The 21,801-nt window shown below is 34.0% G+C and overlaps 1 protein-coding gene across 13 annotated transcripts in view; it reads right to left on the reverse strand.

Moving 5' to 3' along the window:
- Positions 1-511: 511 nt before the first annotated feature.
- The window catches only part of LOC142339084 (uncharacterized), a 105,760-nt gene continuing 84,470 nt past the window's right edge, over positions 512-21,801 (reverse strand). For all 13 annotated transcript variants that reach the window (XM_075388789.1, XM_075388785.1, XM_075388795.1 and 10 more), the window contains 8 exons: positions 15,802-16,210; positions 15,326-15,548; positions 14,260-14,544; positions 13,461-13,801; positions 5,872-5,980; positions 2,114-2,313; positions 1,699-1,873; positions 512-1,120 (listed from right to left, as the gene is read on the reverse strand). In XM_075388789.1, coding sequence (XP_075244904.1) covers positions 1,074-1,120; positions 1,699-1,873; positions 2,114-2,313; positions 5,872-5,980; positions 13,461-13,801; positions 14,260-14,544; positions 15,326-15,548; positions 15,802-16,210 — 1,789 coding nt within the window. In that variant the 3' untranslated portion in view covers positions 512-1,073. The remainder of the gene's footprint in view (positions 1,121-1,698; positions 1,874-2,113; positions 2,314-5,871; positions 5,981-13,460; positions 13,802-14,259; positions 14,545-15,325; positions 15,549-15,801; positions 16,211-21,801) is intronic.

Genomic DNA, 21,801 nt, shown 5'->3' on the forward strand with positions numbered 1-21,801 from the left:
AAAACTATCAAAAACTCCATTTTTTATCCTTGAGCAGTCAGATGACTATACTTGTATAAATTTTCATCAAACCAAATTGCATTGGAATCCAATTACGGTCTGAAGTTCGATGGAAACTCCTTTTGATCTCATGGTGGGCTGGAAGTCAGCTGTAATTAGACTGCCCGGGTGACTATGGCCTCTGCGCTGAACCGAAAGCCAGAACTTTGTCCTATTTTATCCAACTGTGTCCTTCAAAAAATTACCGGCTAATGTCTGCTAAATTGCTCTCAAACATCAAGCTGGAAAAGGGAGGGTTTAGTAACCCATTGTAGCCTGCCTTAGTGGAGGAGGGGCGATTTCGCGGAGGAGGGGAGCTATAAAAATCACTCATGAAAATCCAAAAATGATTGAATAATTCAATTATGGCTACAATTTTTGTTGAGAGAAATTAATCGCAGAACATTACATAATTAACCCCCAATCTTGTCTCTGGCTAAAAAATTAGTTATTTTTGAGGCCCAGTAAAAACTAAGTTTGCAACTTTTAATTGCATGCATGAAATCTACCGTTATTCAGATCAGATTGGATTAGCTACAAAAATGTTAATAATAATAATCGATGATTGAATAATGTATTAAAGCTACTTTTACTACAATCTACAGTTCGAAAGCTTAATTCTTCATTCGTAAATTCTGAATCAATTCTGAATTTTTCATTTTTGTATTTCCCTAATTCTGGGGCGCACCTTTGAAGAACTGACCGTATATTTGAATGCCCGTATTTTCATTGGGTGTCAATTTTGAACTTAATTGACAGAGTTGCTGACATTTTAGACGTCTTGAGAAAATAAGCCGCCTTTTGATGAAACTATCGAGTGTATTCAAATTGAAATTGAAAAAGCAAATAATGATGAGATTGCGATATTTCGTTTCTTCATAGGAATTTCAATCGAATTTTCTTTTATTTTCTTGTTGAGTTGGTATTAGTGCGGTTTCGTGGATAATGCTTGTAAAGTGAGCGATGAAGCTGATTCTGATTAGCATGTTTTTTGTATTCCACTGGAATAAATTTGTTTGGACTTCGTTTATTTTTCACACCTCTGGCTCCATTAGGAAGTGTGTTTGTTGTTGAGTTACACCTGAAACAACAAGAACAAAAATTGTGGAATGGTTAAAATTTGATATTAATTATACAGAGTTTGAATATTATTGTTATAACTAAATGCGCTTCCCACCCCCACCCCCACCCCCACCCCCACCCCCACTCCCAGGCTAGATTTTATCCTGCAAATTTCATACTTTTATTGTGAGCGATAGCCCACCTTTGATTGGGTTTGGCTTATATAAAACAAACTATTATTGGTGCGAAAATATTCATATCAGTTACTCACGGTAATTAAAATATAATACATTGCATATAAAAATATTCTGTTCTAAATTCTGCTACATTTTATATAATATAAAATGTAGCAGAAAATAGAACAGAATTTTTTTTATATTTTAGCATATTTTATGATATCTTCTATTATATTTTATATTATATATGTATAACTTATACAAATATATATTTGTATAAGTTATACATATATTATAGAAAATATAATAGAAGATATCATAAAATATGCTATAAAAGTATTTTTTTAAAAGGCGGTGGCGCGAGGGGGGGGGGGGTGGGGGGGGGGTGGGGGTTGAGAGTTTATTATGTTCTGCAGTTAACCTGGATTTGAGATGACGCTGGTCCAGTGTTCGAATTCGGACACCTCAGTGGAATTGAGACCCAGTCTCACCTGACCCACAAGTTGGTCACTTCTCAGTTTGCACTTTTGGTACAGAGAGATCTCGAGGGTGCAGTCGTGCACGTTGCGAGGCGAGAACTTGAAGTTGTAACTCTCCTGAAATTCACCGCACATTGTTTTGCAAAAAAAGAGAAACTGAAATGAAATTTTCTAGATTTTGTGGAATTTTTCCGTTTGTCCCCTCCCTACGCTTGGGGGTTGGGAGGGGGCACAAACGGAAAAGATCCCAAAATTTGTGAAATTAGATTTTGAAAATGAGTAATGTCAAAATAGGCTCAATTAAAGCAGAGAAATGGAAAGTAGCACTGAGATTGTATGTATTTAATTGAACAAAACCTGGAAGACGGGTTCTAGAGTGTTGTGAACAAGGGATGTCTTGTGGACCATAGGACCCATGACACTGTTGCACCCACTGCCCACCCCTCCCCCGGATGTACCTCCTCCGACTCCTCCACTACTCCCCAGTCCACTCAAAGTGCTACTCTGCCTCGACTGTTGCTTCTCTTTGTCGTCAAAGGTTATCGTCAGATATGTATCTAAAACATTACTCTCAGCCATTTTTGTTTTTTTTTAAAAAAGATATGTTAATTTTCGTGTTTCCCATATTATGCCCTCCCACCTCAAAACCCGCAAAATTATTTAAAACTGAAATATGACCAAATGTGAAATCAAATGAAATAATTTAGATCTTACTCTTAATCCAACAATCAGAACCATTAAAAAAAACTAAATAAAAGGACAAATACGCCAAAATTTATAATTGGTCAGATCTCGTCATTTCTTCAGAAACGATATCAAATTCTTCGCAACTATGATTGGGAATACACCAAAAGCAAATATTTTTGATTTAGTGTGTGCATTATTACAAGAATACAGATGAATCCATAAAGCACCAGGGAAAAACAGCTTTGGAGTGTTTATCTTACGTTTTTTGTCTTTCCGGACCTAAAATTTTTTCGAACAAAAATATTAGCCAATAGATTTATTTATAAAAGCCAAAATATTGCTCAGACAACATAAATACGAAAAGACATTGTTTCAAGCTGTTAATGAAATTCAAAAATCATTATTGTCTCATTTAATTGGAACAGTCCTCCTTTGTTGGCAAAAATTGCGCGGGTTAATGACTTGGCTACAGCAAGATTTTTAGGTGAACATATAATATCATCAACAATTTTGAAAAACAAATATTTTTTTTTTCGAAAATCCCAATTTTGTTTTTTTGGTTATGCAAAATTGTTCTGACTAATTACAATTGATTTAAAGTAAAAACTAAGAAAAAATGGCATTGACTGTTCTTTGCACAGGAAGTGTTCCAACCTACAAAAGAACAGTTTTCAATAGACACTGTCAGCTAATCAAATAGCTAGTATTTAAGCGTTCTCCTTTTTGCAAATCAAGTGTTTTCAGCTGTTAGGTCAATTTGCTGAACAATAGTAAAACGAAGAGAGAAACAAAGATAAAACGGTGAAAACTCAACAAAAAAAATTTTGAAAGGTGAAAAAAAGTTTACTTCACGCGGTATTTTCAAATCTGTTTATTAGTTCTGATTTCAAAGTCTTTGGTCATCTGCATTTCCTTTCAACACAAAAAAATCGAATAGGATAATTTCTGATTGTTCTGAGCACGTTAACCACTGTATCAAATGAATGTTGTTTAAATTTTTTTTAACAATATCAAAGTTGATTGCGGTCGAAGTCGAAAAATTGAAGTTAAGAGAAACTCGGTCACAAATAAATTGTGTCGTAGTAATCAGTGACCGTAAGAGCGAACGCTATCAGTTTAAACCTGAGAGCTGATCAGCGTCAAAATTAGAAGTTGAATGCAATGTAGATGAGTACTTTAACCGATATCTGTTTCCATTTTAGAACACTTTATAAGATTTTGGAAAAAACTGATGTTTTTTCTTATTTTTCTGCTTCAACTCTTTTTGACGTCATGCGGGTAAATGATATCTATTTTTGGACAGACTGTCAGTTGTTCATTTTTCGTAGATCTCGAGGAATTCGGTTGTGTAAGACTATTATGATAAATGAAAGTGTAATACAAAAACAAAAAATTACTAATTTTAGCACTTTTTTTAACTGTGTAGAAGAAAGCTAATACTTTTATTTCATTTCGATGGAGTTTCTATCGGCAACTTTGTGATAACAGCTCCATAATATAAACCTAATGAGTTTTATAAGAGTTCAAGTATCGTATAGTCGTTTAAATTTCCTATATGGATTGTGTAAAAATGAAATTTCGAAAAATTTTGAGGATTTGAATGCCCAAATTTTTCTGACGGAAAAATTCTTTTAAAAGCTCTTTTCAAAAATCGATTCAGCTCAGATGAGTTTTAAAATAAGCTGTGATGGATGGACAAAATGCTTCAAGGTATTCTGGAAACCAGTCTACCATTCCAGAGCTTTCATGAGACTTATTTTTGTCTTAGTAGAATACTTCTAGAGTAAATGTTGGAAGTTTTACTATAGACAGAGACTGGCATATGCATTCACCCATTTTCTCTGAATTTATTGGGCAAATAGTTGCGAAATTTATCATGAGCACAAGAACAATGTCAAAAGATTCTTGATTGATGCATTGAATAGGTGACAATTTAATCACTACCTCTGAGAAGATCAGACAAGATCTGATGTGATGAGAAAATCAATCTTTGTCTCCGAGAAATTTATAAATCATACATTTAAACTGGCTTAAACTTTAAAGCCTGCAGTTCAGATATCAACCTAGGGTTAAAGTAGCTATATTGCAGTTACGTGGTTATAGAAATGTGTAAATTTATGTGCCAACTAGGCTAGTACTTACTATTTAACGAGTTTCATTATATCTTACTATTTAACAATCGTTTCAAAAAATTCTCAAAGGTTTTGATTCAAATAGGGAATGTGTTTAACCTGTGAAGTAGTCTATTTATGGAAACGAATTTGACAAATATATGCGCGCATCAAAATTCCCTCGGATTGTGGTACAAAAAACACCTTGAAAAAACCCTCCCTTATCGAATAGTTGAAGCCGTTTCGCATTTTCTTTCCCCCTTGTCTTCAAAAGCTGTTTCCCATTTTAACAGGGAATATAAAAATAGACAAGCTTGATGGATGTTTTACTATGTATGAACAACTGCTGACGTAAGCAACGGCGGTAGCGTCAAAGATAATAGTGATGATGGCTGTTGGTACAAAAACGGGTTTTAAAGGGATTAAATAAGTAAAGCAACCTTAATTGGGCTTCAGAAAATCTCCTCTCGACTCATTTCAAATTGCTGTTTAAAATTTTCCGCCTTCTTTTAATAAATGACTTGAAGCTCATTTAGCCGAAAGATTAAAATAAAATGTGCGAACAAAAAATAAATGTGAAAGGTTTTTACTGACAAAATTTTCACTTATAATAAAGATAGAATAAAGATTTCATTTGCAGAGAAAGCTTTAGGAAACCGAAAAAATTGTTTGTTCAAAATTTCTTCAACTTCAAATTGTTGACTTGTAACTGTCGATAGAAGCCAATAACGAGACAGATGTCTATGTCGAAATCAGTCCCAATTGAGATATTTTCCAGTGGAAAAAATAACAATAGGCTTAACCATTCAGATTGGAAATTTACTTGATTGAAATTAATCCATGGTAAAACAACTAATCGTGCCAAGAAATGCTGACTGAAAGTAAACAAATTGGACTACAGAAAGATTGATTATGAAAGAGCATATTTCGCGCAACATAGCTAAAATTAAATCGAATTGAGGAGCGCTAACATGCTAGCTAGCTTTGCCTGGTTCTTTTGGACTGTTTTGTGTGGAAAATTTTGTTGGGACATGAAAATATTTTTAATGATGATTTACACTTTACAGAGCCCACTATACAAAATAATGCGAAATAATGTTCTTTTGATTGTCGTTTGAAAAAGTAAGTTGAAAACAGAGATGCATTATGTCTCATATGATTTACTCAAAATGTGTAAGAATAAATTAGCGAAAACTATAAGAACGTTGCCATTTCTCATTCTACTAAGCGATTTATCGTCATTCACTTATACACAAAAATGTTCAATAATATATAATGTTTTAGAAGGTTTTTCAGTTAAATTAATTTACGACGTACCTGAGCTGGTTTTGAGCAGTTTCTTGGGTAAGTCGTGTGCGTTTATGTTGGACAGTTGGAGTGTCCCATCTCGTGTGAAGCGAAGGGCGAAGTTAAGAGTCCCAATTGTCTGAAACACATCATCACAATCAGACTCAAGACTACTATTCCAACGTTGAAAAAAAATTGAAAAGTTTTCAACATCCAAAGCCAATGTGAACAAAACTTTAAGTTTGAACTGCCTAATAAGAGAAGGGACGTGCAACAGCGATTAACTCTTTTTAAATTCTTTTTCCCCTGTCGCGTTCCAAATAAACGTTTCAGGTAGCTAAATTAGTATTTTTAGATAGGTGGTTATTGTTTCGACCCCACTTGTGGGGGGAGGAACTATATACTCAAATGAGTCTTTTTTGTTCAGACAATTTTGGCCGATCGATATAATCATCGTAGAGAAATGTGAGTGGTATCATTAAAAAGCTGGTCCAGCGTAGAATTCAAAATTAAAAAAATTTTTTGATTTTTATTTTGTTTTCGAGGATTTATCGAGGGTTGAAATTTTGTGTGAACACGCTATATTTTGACAAGATTTTGTTCATTTTTTGTCTAATTTTTCTTCAAATTAAGATATCTTCTATAAAAACAGTATTTCAAAAAAAAATGTCACGAATCAAATTGAACCCATTTTGTGTTTCTAACATATTAAATGCGATCAAAAGAATAGTTCAGGTCTATAGGGAAGTTCACTATCAAAAAAATCGATTTGCTCATGGTTTTTTGGCTTCGACTCATGGTTTTTGTAAATTTATATGAAGTTTGAATTTTTTTTCGAGGATTTACTATTTTTTGGAGTCCCATGGCATAGGTTCCTAAACTAACGGTGCAATATGTTTCATAATCGGCATCAAGTGAACATAACTAGTGCTTTGATTGGACAGCTAATGGCTGTTAAGACTTTTTAAAAATAAATTTCAAAATTTACCAACCATAAACGTATTTTCTTAGACTGTAAGTCAGTCTCAGCGATGACAGCACCCAATTCCATCCTACTGCAACCAAATTGAATCTGGTTAGAAGTCTTATCTTCTAACTATGGGTTTTATGACTTCAATGGCACAAGATTTCACAATTTTTTGAAAATTTTTGGATATTTTTGCATTATTGCTTACTTTTGAAATGTAATCACATTATCCAAATATTGATATTTCCTATTGGCTTAAAGATGACGCTAAGTGGATCGCACATAAAGTTTTCAGAGAAAAGCTTATGGTTTAAAGTGACTTCGACACCTTCTTCTCGCACTTTTCTACTGAATTTTTGGTTTTGGCCTGTTTTTGTTGTTTTCATAGTCATAAGACTTATTGTGATGTCTTATTGGTTACCTATGCATCAAAAACATCCTTGTACTGACATAGGGACGTTTTTGAACGTATTTATTGACTTCCATGGAAAGGTATTGAATTTAATGGCTGTTATGACTTCAAAAAAGAATTTTTGAAAACTCTTTTAGAACATTAACCAATCTTAAAATTTTCATGAATTTTTGGTCAATCTCACCATATACAGGACCCACTTTTTTTCTAATGCATCTAAAATTGAACTGGTTAGCGGTTTTATTTTCTAACTATTTGTTATATGACTTCAATGCAACAAGGTTTCAAAAATTGTAAAAAAAATTTTTTTTTTGGATATTTTCTTATTATTGATTCCTCTTGAAATCTTATCACATTAACCTGGGTTTCAAAACCCTCATCGGCTTAAAAAAGACGTTCAGTGGATCGTGGATAAAGTTTTCGGAGAAAAAATTCTGTTTTAAACGTCTTCGACACTTTCTTCTCGCACTGAATTTTTGGTTTTTGTCTGTTTTTGTTATTGTTTTCATAGTCATAAGTGATGTCTTATTGATTATCTCTGCATGAAAAACATCCTTTTTCTTTCCATCGGTTTATGTTTGAGCTTATATGTCGACATCCGTTGAAAAGTTTTGATTTTAACGGCTATTAATACTTAAAAATCTTTCAAAATTTTTTTTTGAACATTAACCAATCCTAAATTTTTTTTTCATGAACTGACAGTCAGTCTCAGTATTGACAGCATTCTATTCCTTTCTAATGCAACCAAATTTAATTTGGTTAGCGGTATTGTCTTCTGCCTAATAGTTATAAAACTTCAAAGCCACAAGTTTTCACAATTTTTTTTTAATATTTGGGTTTTTGTTGTTACTTTTGGATCCTTTTGAAATTTTATCATATTATCCTATTATTGATAGTTCCCATCAGTTTAAGGAGGACGTTCAAGGGATCATAGATAAAGTTTACAGAGAAGGGTTTATGATTTAAATCACTTCGACACTTTCCGCTAGTACTTTTCTACTGAGTTTTTAGTTTTTGCCTCTCTTTGTTGTTTTTTCATAGTTAAAAACTTGTTGTAAAGTCCTTTTGATGAATTATGAATGGCAAAAAATTGTCTTCCCATCGAGGCATAATTTAGCGTATTTACTGGCTTCCGTTGAAAGCAATTGAATTTCGTGGTTATAAAGTATTTGTTCATATTTGTTGATTTTTTGAAGTTATATTGATAAAAAAAGAATCCCGTTGCTTTTAAAAAATTAATTGAAAATGGAAAAGTGTTTCCTGAGAAATTAATTTTTCAATGCCTTCGACACGTTTCTCGCTCAATTTTTTCTTGAACTTGAAGTTTTTGCCTGGTTTTGTTGTTTAGGTAGCCGTAAATTGCTGACAGGTCACATAAGCTTGTAATTGGGGATTGAATGAATGATATTACCCGAAGCAGTCAGTTTATAGTGATGTCTTAAAGTTTATGATATACATTTTTAATTAAATTTCAAACATTTCAGCTTTTGTTGTTCTTTTCGTCAAATTGTAACTTATTTTCATCATTGAGAGGTCCGATCCAATTTTTTGTAGTTCAATAAACGACAAATCGACTGATATCATTTACCACTGATGTTTTGCTTAGTGAACAGTATGCGTTTTCTAAAAGTTTTTTCAGTGGTCATTTTTTGTTTTTCTTTTTTTCATCAGCACAATCGTTTAATAACTGATTCCAATTGGTTTCAAATGTGACCGAAGTAAATTTGTTTAGTCTCTCAGTATAAATGCGTCAGCTGAATTAGTAGAATTAACAATTGAAATAAAGATACACAATACTCAGATAATAGGAAATAAATGATTTTAATGGTAGCAATAGTTTGTGGTTCTGCAAATCGTTTGTAATTTTTTGAGGTTTTCTGCATTTTTAGTCCGTTTCTATGGCTTATTCTAACCAAAGACAAATCCTTTTGGTTTTGTAATGACTTTTTAGTAATTTATCAGGGATTATTAAAATAAAAGCTAATGATTTTGAGACTTTTCAAATTTCTTGGTTTAAAAAATGTTGATTAATTTTTGATTTTCGACTCATTGTTCGTTCTCGTTGTCGACTTGTTACCTAGTCTCATAAAAAACTTTCCATCTGCTGTATAGTTAGGAAAAAGTAAATTTGTGTAGTTAAGGTTTTACCTGACTGCATTTTGACGTTGTTACAAGGTGATTTCAAATTTTGATATCCAATGTTTGCCGTGAAAATTTCGTTTTTGCTAGTTTTTTGTTTGTTAAATGGCAGATCTCGTTGGCGCTGTAATGAGGCATGGCAAAATAAAACTCAATTAGCAGTTAGGTTGTGTAACGATTGTTTTGAACTCAAACATCTATTTTTGTTATCTCTTCATTTGATTGACAATTAAGTCAAAGATGTAGATGAGCTCGGGTTGGAACATCATGTCTGAACGCACATTAAAGCGCCGCCTTGTTCATATTTAAACTTCAACCACATTTAATAGATCGCAAGTGGATAGAGTAATTGTTCCATCCCTCAAAGGACTTTTAAATTGAAAATCTTTGATCTGTCCTTTTGTATAGTAAATTTTTTTTAATACATCTTTTTCCAGACAGATGATGAAAGATTACCATCAGAAAGCTATGGAGAAACTGAATCAATAATCGAGGAGACATTTTTGGTGGACAGTTTTTGTTCACACTCTGTTTATTTTTGCTAAACAATTTTCGTGAATTTTACCAGAATTATGTTAATAATTCAAAAACACATCGTTTCAGCTTTAAAGATGGAGAATTATTACTGAGATGTCTGGTCCAAGTTTTTGGCGAAAATTTTGGCTTAATTTTGTTTCTTAAAATTGACAAGTTTTTCATCAAAATTGACACCAAATAAGCATCTTTAGCTTACTTTGCCTGAACTTGCCATAAAATAAAGAGAAAAAATTGTCAAAATCTGTGAATCTGTGGCAACTCCAAACAAGACTTTTTACGGAAACTTCCCGTGAGAGTGTTCTAGAGACAAAGTTTTGCCGGTTTTTCGAATTAAAATTGAACCTTTGAGCTTTTCCACATTTAATCGTTATTTTTATCAACCAATTTGTAAATTAGTCTCAGCAAAGAACTGGAGTATAATTTAAATATAAATTGTAATCATAATCGAAGTTATATGTTTTCTGTAAAGTTTTTTTTAGCTTTGATACTACGAGTTTTATGATAAATTTTGATGATTGATGGACATTTGAATTATTTTGAGGTGTTTTTCCTGATTTGTTGCCTTATGATATTATTGAGGGGTTTCAAATTACAAAACTGGTGTTGAAAGGAAGTTCAATTGAGTATATCAAACAACTTCATTGAACAGATTATGGTTTTTAAGGCTTCGCCAAATTTTTCTCGCAAAATTGTTTTTGATTTTTGGATTATGTCTTTATTTGTCGTTCTTTTTGTAATCGTATGTCGTTATCCGCACAATAACCAGCCTTAATGACTTCCTATGGACTCATGAATAAAACTATTTTAATGTCGCAGTTGATAAATAATGATTTTCATGACTCTCAAACAAAATATTCTTTCAAAAATATAAGTAAATTGTTTTTCTTTCTATTCTTTTCTGTCCTTTTTCTCCTAGTTCCATAAATTACAGTTAAAAAATCGCATAACGGATTGCATTTAATTTTAAATGATCATTAAAAATTGTTTTGTTCTTATTGAAGAGTTTATGATTTTAACGGGTTCAACAATGTTCTCTTGAATTTTTAAAAATTTTTTCTGTCTTTAAGAATTTATGTAGTCCTATGGAAAATTCTGGATGATGACAATTACCAAAAGCCTCTTGTGAAGGCATATGTGAATGGCAATTTTGATTTCAGTTAAAAAATATTGGTTTTGATTACTTCGAAATTAAATGTTTTCAAATCTTTATATATAAGCTCTATTTTTTTTGTTTTTGTCTACTTGTTATCCAGTCTCATTAATCAAAGTTGACACATCAGATTAATGCTGTATTTGTCGTGCCTTTGTATACTTATGAAAAAAACTATGGATAATGATAACTTTCAATAGCAATGGCCTTTTATGGTGACATACATCAAATTATTCAGTGATTTATGTTGATAGCTCATGTTTTTCAGGACTTTGAGATTAATTGTTAAAATAAACTTCAATTTTTTTTGGAAACTTGCATTTTTTGTTATTTTGTTCCTTTATTACCTACTTATTCCTTTATTACCTTTATTATTTTGCGTTCACCTGTAACCTATTAACATTAATGATGTTTCAACTGTCACATTATCGGTGTTGAAAAAAGACGCAATTGCAGGCATCCAAGTTTTTTCTGAACGGCTTGGAAAACGTTTTCTCGCAACATTAAGGTTTTTTGTTAATTGCATTCTTAGCCGTATAATTTATTTTGGGTATTGACCAGTCCTAGTAGCTTCCTATGGAATTAAAAATGAAACTATTTACTTCTTTCATTAGTTAGCCTATCGTTTTCATGAATTTGAAAGTAGTTGTTTTATAACTAGTATTATTTAAGGACAGGTCCCATATATTTTCTAATGAAATACAAGTTAATTTGGTTAACATATCTTTTATCCGATGCTTTTGGACTTTGTTATTAAGTGTTTTTAGACATCAAATTTACGTATTTAGTATATAGTATTTTACGACCAAATTAGACGTCAAAATTTGGTCGTTATTGTTGCTTGTGCTTTATATTTGATTTCGGCGTTTTTCTTGTTTCGCAGCTTTATTATTGGTAGATCTCAATGGCCGTCTAATGTGGTTTTGTGTAACTTTTTGATTGGTTTGAGAAATATAAAATTAAATATAATTATCGAATTATATAATAATAAATTGCTTGGTTTGTACTAAATGCAGGGGAATTTTTGCAGCAGTTTTTGCAATAATATTAAATTTTGTTCATATTCATCTCTGAAGAAAAAATTGTTAGCAACTTCTTTTATAAAAATTTTCAAAAATTTGAGGGGAATGTAAAAAATCACTTGAGGTGCCCTCTGAGATTTTTCCAGAACAATTATTTCTTTGACATCAATTAAAAAGTATCCAAAGACTAAGTACATTTTATGAGAGCCAAAAACAGGTACCTAATTTCAGAAACTGACTCATATTTGGAAGCAAACAACTTTAAGATATACAATAACAAGTGAGAGGAGTGAAATTTAGGAAAACCATAGGAAAATTATATAACAATTGGCAAATTTCTTCTGGTTTTTTTAAAAAAAATCGGGACTTAAATTTGTCCATGGTGAAATGATGTTTGTGTACTGTTTAGTGGAAATCAATAAAAAGCGAAAATGATGTTTGTCAACCCAAAATGATGTTTGGTGGTAATCTATAAAAAATTTCAGTTAAGGTACATGGTTTTTTGTTTCTCACATTTTAATAATAAAAATACAAAACAAGAAGTTCTCTGAAAAGCACCTCTGTGATTACTTTTAATTGGAATGCAAAATTTATGGCTTTATAGATACACCAGGAACCGCATGTTAATGGCTTATAATAAGCGTTTGTATTGAATATTTTCAAGAACGCTTGTAAAAAAATTTTTAAAAGTAACTCAGGTTTAACTGTTTAAATTAAGACCTCAGTTCTTCGTCAAGCACATTTGACCCGTTTGTGATGCTATTTTTGTTTCAAAATTTGACAAGCTTTATTTTTTATACTCCTTTTATCTGTTTATCTAAATGAGGTTTAATCAGGCGCAAATAATGTAAAAATACCCCTGAACTGGATTTGAACTAGCATCTCTTACTTGCAAGCCTACTGTGCTAACTGCTCACCAACTATTCTCAAGCTCTTGAACTTGGGAATCTCTTCTAACGGATTCTCTTGTTCTTTCTTATTCTTCACTGGTTCAGCTTTCACAGTATGCGCTGAACAAGTAGAACTTCTTGTCAAGTTAATTTAAGCTTATATTATGCAAAATTTTTGCATTAGGTTATTCTCTCTCCACCTTCGAACAGACACAGGACTGGTGTGAGATAGAATAAATCTTTTCATAGAAAAAAGGGTCGTTCCCATTACAGCAGTAAACCCCCCCCCCCCCCCCCCACTATGGTATCTCTGTCATGTTTGGGGGGGGGGGGGGGGTAAACATAGCATGACCTCTAAGCTGAGTGGGGGCTATGATAGAGGAAAAAACCCAAAAAAACAGTTTTGTAACTTTCAAATATACCAGTTTTATATAAAAAATTTTCAAAATAGGCGTTTTGAAAACATTTTTTGCAATTTTCAAATAAGCAAATTGTTGCTGACCTTCATAATTGTCTGTTCTTCCAACGCCAGCCAGAATTTTGTGGTCTTGTTATGCTCCAAAGAGTCTAGTTTCAGTTCGCAATGGGATAACGTCCGTTTGCGCCTCAAGGCTGTGGCTTTTGCTATGAACTTAATTTTCACTGAAACAGAGCTGAGCAGTTCTTCAGTGATAGCGTAGAAGAAGAAATTCTGCTGAAACGATGGATCTTTGGTATTTGTAAATGTTGTTGATTCCTGTTTCTGTCGTTGTAGTTGTTTTGAACCTCCCTTCAAGGATAGCTTCACTTGAAGCGAGTCACTGGGAAGCAGTTTTCCTTGGAATGGAGCATCAATGTCCCATCCTGTACAACATTGAACAATTACAACTTGCACTGATCAGACTAATGTTGAGCTATGATCATAGAAGGCTACAGTCTGTATTCTAAAATGTATATACTGCATTTGTATTGTAATTTGAATCAGAATTATAGCTTGCTCTGATCAGAGTGAAAGACAGTCATGATCAGAGAAACATCACAATAGTTTGTCCCGCGCAATTAGTCAACAATGCTAAAAACAATAAACAGGTATTTTTTTTTCATTACAGCCTCTCTTATGGTATATTTACAGCAATTGAAGGGGCTATACTTTATATTACCACTAAACTGGGGCGGGGGGGGGCTATCATGCGAAAACGCAAAAAAAACTACTAACACTGGAGATAATTTTCCCTCGCCAAAAATTTTACATGATTTTCTGGGTTAGCCTCGATCCTTGATTGTCAATGCCTTAAAATCTGAATTATTATTCAAACACTTACCGTTCAAAACGTGGACAGTCAACTTCATTGAATCTTTGTGCCAAATTGCATCAACCTCCACGAACCCCAGTTCGGGGCTTGGAGGGTTAAACGATGACCTACGACTGCTGCAGGCCGAGCAGCACTGACTGGATGACCCAGAGGAGAGTTTTTGGAGAGAGCAGAACTGGTGAGAAGCTGCCAGCATGTTCCCATGGGACCCTGCACCCATCATGCCCATGTGAGACCCACTGGGTCCAACCCCACCTCCCCGGAATGGGCTAAGAAGGCTACTGAGGGTTTTGCCTGAAAAAACGTTCAATTTTTTATTCATTAGCTAAAAAAAAGAACACTGAATTCCCAGTCAGAATCATATAAATCATTTGAATCATATAAAACTTATTTCCTAGTACGATCCTTGCATGGAACCAAGGAAATCATATTTGATCCTTGTGGGAAAACTAGGATTTGATTCACAGTTCACATCTCATAAGACTTCAAAAAACTTTTAAAAAATCAATTTGTAGAGAAAATGAGACCCAGGAAATCATATAAAATTCCAGTAAGAAACTAAGGAAAGATATATGATGGGCAGCCCGGGGTTTCAGAAATTTAGAAATTTTCTTTTAAAAAGTCAGAAAAAAAACTTCGCAAGAAATGGCACATCTTGAATATTTTGACGAAGTTCGAGATGCCTAATGAAGAACTTGATAACCAGTTTCCAGCTCAAGTGAGTCGAAGGGCGTTAACATTGGTATCGAATCTATATCTGTCTAGACATATAAGGCATACCAGCCTATTCGAGTCTGTGTATTGCGATACATCACAAACTGAAAAACTTTTTAACCTTGCTAATCTTGTCCTGATCTGCCTTTGGGCTCAACACTAGCTACTACGGTTCGAATCCCGCGGGGCTCATTTTTTGCACCATTTAACTTATTTAAGTCTTTAAACAAATACAAACTCAATTTTGTCGGTCAAAGGTCTGATAAGAGGCCCAATTCCTGAAAATTGTCTGATTATAAGTCACACAGAATAAGTCCAATCAGAGGTCATTTCGACTTTGGAGTTTTTTGGGAGCACTAACCAACGTGACATGAATCGAACATGCTGTTTTTCCTGGAAGGCGAGTACCCCCCATTTAACTGGAGTGTCAAATTGGCCCCCAAGCCTGCCTCGTCCGTGCCTGTGGAAGGACTGCACGTGCAGTAGTAGGATGTTGAGGAACAAGATGTCAAATCAACTGAAGAGAGGGCTCTAGCAGTTGCCGTACTCTTCCGCCTTCGTCTCATTGAACGCTTGTTTCGGCACTGAAACAATCAAATTAATAACGACGACTTTTTATTACACAGAAAAATAACTGCTTTTAGAACACCTGTTAAGCCCTCGGGAATATGAATTTCTGTTTTCATTCACCTGCATGCACAGTCCATCATTTTTGCTGATTTTTGTCCCGATAGTGATTTTTTAGCCTATCAAGAAGTTTTAAAATGTCAATTATAGATTGCCAAATTCTACCTCAGTAGGAACGAGAACTATTGGATGGGTTTTGAATAAACTAACAGCAGCTTCGAAGTAATTGGAAACGGTTGTTGACATCCTTCTCGACTCTCGAACTCCGTTGTTACACGCCGCAGACAATCTATTGCTGCTACCCCCTCCGGGTGATGCCCCCCAACACCCAGCCGGGCTGCCGGGTACACTTCCGTCACCTCCTCCCCCTCCCCCATGTTTGCCCATTTTCCCACTGTTTAGCCCGTGGTCTTTTCCACCGGAACTTTTGTCTCCACTGGTCGATGTCCGGTCGTGGCTTCTGGATGAACTGTCGTGATGACCTCCGGCTGAGGAGGATAGGTTTGAGTTAGAATTGGAGGCACCTGGAATTATGACGTCGACAATGCTGCCAGCTCTGCTGCCTCGCTGGGATCCGGCAGTCGAGGAGTCCCGACTTGGGGGTCCGGGTTGAGAGACACTGAAACACAAATGTTGAAGATCAATCGCAATCTTTAAGTATAAACCACACCATTAACATAATAATAAAAACCAGCGTTAGGTGTGAGTGAGTGATCAAATATTTAAAGGCGCACAGGTGAGGGTGCATTTTGTTTACACGGATGACCTCACTAGTCAAATTCTGCCTAAAGTCGGATCATTTATGAGTTTCCATTTCGTTTCTGTTCTGACCATTGGCACTCTTTTCCTGCATCGAGATCTAGAAAGAGTAGGGTCAAGTAATCAGCAACACTACATAATGCCAGTTGCCCCTAATAAGTACCGAAGTACCGTACATGTGAGCATTACGAGAGGAGCATCAAAAAATATTTGGATGAATTCTTGCGAATCCTTAGTAAAGTCATGGACAAGTCTTGGCAACTCCTCGAGAAGTACTGATCAAGAATAGAAACTCGTTCCGGGTTTGACCTGAGATCATTTGGAGACCATAACCAATAAAGAATAGGTTAGTACTGCCACACGGTAGCCATTTATATATATATATATATATATATATATATATATATATATATACATATATATATATATATATATATATATATATATATATATACACATATATATATATATATATATATATATATATATATATATATTCGTGTTGTAATTATAATGTAAAAAGTGTCAAGCAAAATGGCGGCACGAAAGTTAAAGTTTTTTATTGAAAAAAGCTGGTCTCCACTAGATCTCAATCATAATTGCCATTATCGGTGGTAACAATTTTATATTGGTTTAACTGGTGACTAAATTTGGCAACAGTAGTTTTTTGCATATTCATATAATGACGCTCCTCGCGCTACCTAAGAACAACTTAACTGAAAATTAATGAAATTTGAGAGAACTTTGTACACTTAAAAATAAAGCTAATCATTTTCGGGATTTGTTCTTAAAGTTACAACATAAATTTGGAGACAAACCAGGTGGACCAATAGAAACCAGTGGAGATAAAATGCATCATTTATTCTTGATATATCAATCTTTTTGACAAATTATCCATATTATTAACATTGGGCACAAATGCTTGTTCCTAATGGACGAACGGCAAAAGCAAGGCTTGATCAGGTCTACTCATTGTTTTTAAATTCAAAAAATTTCGGATTGTAATAAGTCGATTACCTTTTTTAAAAATATTTTTGATTTCTTTTGCTTTTTTACGCTGATGACTGAAAAGAATAATTCATATCAATGTCTACTAATAGCAGATACAATTGACTTTGTAAAGAGTTTCGTAGGAACATATCTAGTTTTTTAGAATAAAGCTTATGGTCATTTTGACATTTATATATGATTGTTCTCAAAATAAACAAAAGATTATTGAGTTTTGCCAATTTTTTCTCTTTTTTTCTGGTCAACGTGCAGCTTAAAGTCAGCAAGTGAAGCCGGCATCATTTTGCTAATTGATTAACAATTACCATAGTTGCTGTTTTACGTTTCAGGTAATGATTCTTTGCTGTGATGCTATGAGTTTTCACAAAACAGTTTTGATTTTTTTGACATTCTTCAATCTTTGAATTTCCTTTTCTTGTCTTGCCAGAAAATATACAACTCATATATCACATTATTGGCGTTTAAAAAGAATACACTAATTAATTTGTCAAGTTTTCAGTGAATAGATTATGCTCTTTGCTGGGTTATGGACTTTCGCAAGCAGAATAAAAGCCGTTTTAGCAAGTAAAACAAAAAATTTATCAAAAAGAGAGAAAAACAAAATGATAATATACAGCAGAAATTAGAGATTCACAAGAGAGGTGTAAACAATCGATAAAGATGGTGATTTGGATTCGGAGATTAAAAAAGACTAAAAAATCAGCTGCATATATAATCATTATGAGTGCAAAGAAGTCTGGACATCAAATCAAATCTGAGCACCAATAATTGAAATGGGGGTCGCGAGGGTTACCCAATTTGCTTCTATAAAATTCCTAAAAATTTATTGCCAGCGATGCCATATATATAATGCATTTGCACGTTTCTAAGAATTCAATCATTTTCCGGTGGTATCATCATCATTGAATTCTTGGTGAAAAGATTTTACATCACAATCTAACTCTAATATTAACTATCTAGAACCGTCAGTTTGAACTGAGTATTGATTCACCGCACCATTTGTTGAAGATTCATTTATATCAATTCTGCAATTTGAGTTAATTTGCTTTTGTCTGGTTAAACTGGTAAGTTAAACTTTCTAGTTCTAACCAAGTCTAAAACTATACTTTCAACCAAAATTCCAACACCCCCACTCAGAGTTAAGCCGATTGCGTTTCTTTTTGAAAACATTTTCCTTTCTTTGGTCCCCTCTTGATATCAAGTTTCACTGCTAGTGCCACTCAACCACTTTGTCCATTGTACCTCTGTGCTGTGCTCTGATGGAAGTTCTGCAGCCTCTTCCTGAACTCTATGAATTTCGTTGCCGGTTGAAGCTTTCCTATATAAGAAAGCCCTCAAACCTCATTGGCAGATCATTGAGGATCAGGTCGTTGAAGGGGGTCTCTCAGACGGCTTACCCGCTAGAAGCCTTGTGAGCAACATAAGCCCTATGTCTTATGATGAAGAAGCTGTCCAAATCCTCGAATCCTTGAGTTGCAGTCGAGCCAGCTGCGCCACCAATGTCACCACAGTCGACGCCTCCACACTCTGAAATCTCTCTTTCAAAAGCTTCTAAGCTTTCGCTCCATGTTCTACGCCGTCTTCTCCCACACAGTCATGTCTCAGCAGCATGAGTGATGTTGCATCTAGAGTCAGTGCAAGATAACACCAAACATTGTTTCTTTTCTCCGTGATCTCCGCTAACTCCCTCGACTATGTATTCCCTAGCACCCTTTGGTTCTTTCTGTGCCTCTTTCGTTTTATCAGAGCGTGCCCCCATTGGCTAGCGGTGCAGGCTCATTAGGTTGCTCCTCTGTTCCCAGTAGTAATTTTTAAAGCTCCTACGTCTGCATCATCGCCACAAACCTTGCGCTCCAGATTGGAATGTCTTGTGTTTCTTCTGTTTAGGTCAGCAGCTTCACTACCTGATAAAACATTGTAGGATGAGCAGGCAAAACAGTTGCGATAAGAAAAGGTATTAAGCACAAAGAGACAAGGACTGTCACCAACAAATTAGATTTTTTAGAAATTAATTTTATGACTGAGGAAAATTCTGCGACTATAACTTGTTGTGTTATGGAATTTTGCAAGCCGAAAAAGAGAGTTTTTAACAAGTAAAGAATTAGTTTCTCAAAAAAAAAAGAATGAAGTGATAAAGTATAGTAGAATTTAGAGATTTAAAGGACCTTATTAAAAGATCGAGATGATAGCCTGAATTAGAATAGAAAAAAAGGACTCACAAATCAGCTATATATAAACCCATTATCAGTGTGAAAAGGTCACGATACAAAAAACTAATTTTGCACCAAATTTAAAGTGGGGTTCGCAAGGGTTACCCAATAATGTTTGCTCCTCGAAAAATCCTAGAATTCAGTCGCAAGGGAAATCATACATGAATGCATTAGAACGTTTATAAGAATTCAATCACACCTCCGGTGGTATCTTAATCATTCAATACCTGGTGGGAAGATTTTACACCAAATAATCTAATACTGAGCATTGATTTGAACTGAGTTTTGATTCTTAGCACCATTTCTTGAAGATACTTTCATATCAATTGGGTGACTTGAATCAATTTGCTTCTGTTTGAATAAACTGGTAGGTTAAAAATTCTATTTCTAACTAAGTTTAAGAATTTAGTTTGAGTCAAAACTCCAAAACTTTCAACTGCTTCGGCGCAGTCTTCTTGCAGAACTTAAACGAATTTTGTTTTGTTTTTGTCTCTGTTTGTTATTTTGTATGTCGTACGATAAATTGTGGATAATTGGAGGTCCTAGTGGCTTCTTACGGATGAACAAAACAGCAATTTATCGATTTCAGTTTTTCATGGCTCTCAACTCAAATGTATAAAAAGATAATTAGGCGTAACCTTTATGTTTGCATTTTGTTGATTGTTTGTCTACCTGTTACCTAATCTCAGTGAATACAGATAGCATATTAAATTATTGGTTTTGAAGAAGGGCAGTTTTGAACAGAAATAAATTTTTGGTGCATTGCTTCTTTTGCATTGTTTTGACGGCTAAGATATCGGTTTATTGCAATTATTAGTTCTAGCTCTGAGTTCTAACCAATGAAAAATTCTAACGCTGAGTATTGATTTGAACTGAGTATTGATTCACAGCCCCACTTCTGGAGGATTCTTTTATATCAATTGTGTGACTTGAATCAATTTGCTTATGTTTGATCAAATTGGTAGGTTAACATTGCTAGGTCTAAGTAGGTTTATATATATACTTGGAATCGAAACTCCAACAATTTAAACGGCTTCGGAACAATCGTCGTGCAGAAATTACTCGATTTTTTTTGTTTTGTTTGTTATGCTTCATGTCGTATGATTTATTGTGGATAATTGGAGTCCCTGTTGGTTTCCTACGGATGAACAAAAAAATTTACCAGTTTAAGTTTTTCATGGTTCTCAAATCAAATAGTTAAAAGTATTTTTAGGTGTAACTCTTAAGTTTGCATACTGCTGATTTTCTGTCTATCGGTTACCTAATCTCAGAAAACATAGATCGCATATTAGACTATTGGAATTGAAGAAAAGCAAACTTGATCAAAAATAAGCTTTTTATAGATTTGCTTGTTTTACATTGTTTTAACGGCTTGGATACCTGTTTTTCGCAAGTTACTAGTTGGATTTTTGATCTTTGCCAATTCATCAGTTTTTATCTATTTTAGACACATGGCATAATCTAAACAAGGACAGTTATCATTGGATTTGTTGAGAATTAAGAGAACCTATTTATGATTTCAGTACATAGCTTATGTTTTATGGCATTGAAAAAATTAATTCCGAGAAACACACATGCGCTTATTAACCTTTTCCTCGTTCTTTTCTCTAGTAGTTGTTACCTAATCTCATTTTTAAGAGCTCAGAAACCCCATTGATGTAAAAAATGCGGATATTATAGTTATTATGTTCTTTTTCTTTGCTGATTAAAGTATATGTTTAATGTCTGCGAAACTATTTTCTTCAAAAATTTTTGGAAATATGTGTTCCGTCTCAATTTGTCGTCTGCTTTCTAGACGTACGACACAATCTGGATAATGACAGGTCTCAATGTATGTCTTCTAATTGAGGTTGGAATCAAGACTAAATTTTGTTAAAAATTCCAATTGATATCTGAAGGTTTTCTTTAACTGAAATTATTTGTTCTAGAATAACCTAAATCTATTTTTTTAACTTTTCCTTCCTGTTCTTTTTTTCTGCTTAATACCTATTTTCGTTATTCAGTGGTCACAAATTTAACTATTGGTTTCCCAAATAGTGCAACTGTTTTGTACGGAACAAAAGACGATTTTAACTGCTTTGACACCGTTTTCTTGCAAACTAATTGGAATTCTTGTTTTTCGTTTGAGTTTGAGGTTTGTTTTCTTAATGTACGACACATTTTGGACAATGACAGCTCCCACTTTTTTTTAAATTTTGATGTATGTGGGAGCTTTAACTGTTTAACGATTGCA

This window comes from Convolutriloba macropyga, chromosome 5 (assembly GCF_964194025.1).
Source record: "Convolutriloba macropyga chromosome 5, txConMacr16.3, whole genome shotgun sequence".
In the NCBI taxonomy this organism is placed as follows: domain Eukaryota; kingdom Metazoa; phylum Xenacoelomorpha; order Acoela; family Convolutidae; genus Convolutriloba; species Convolutriloba macropyga.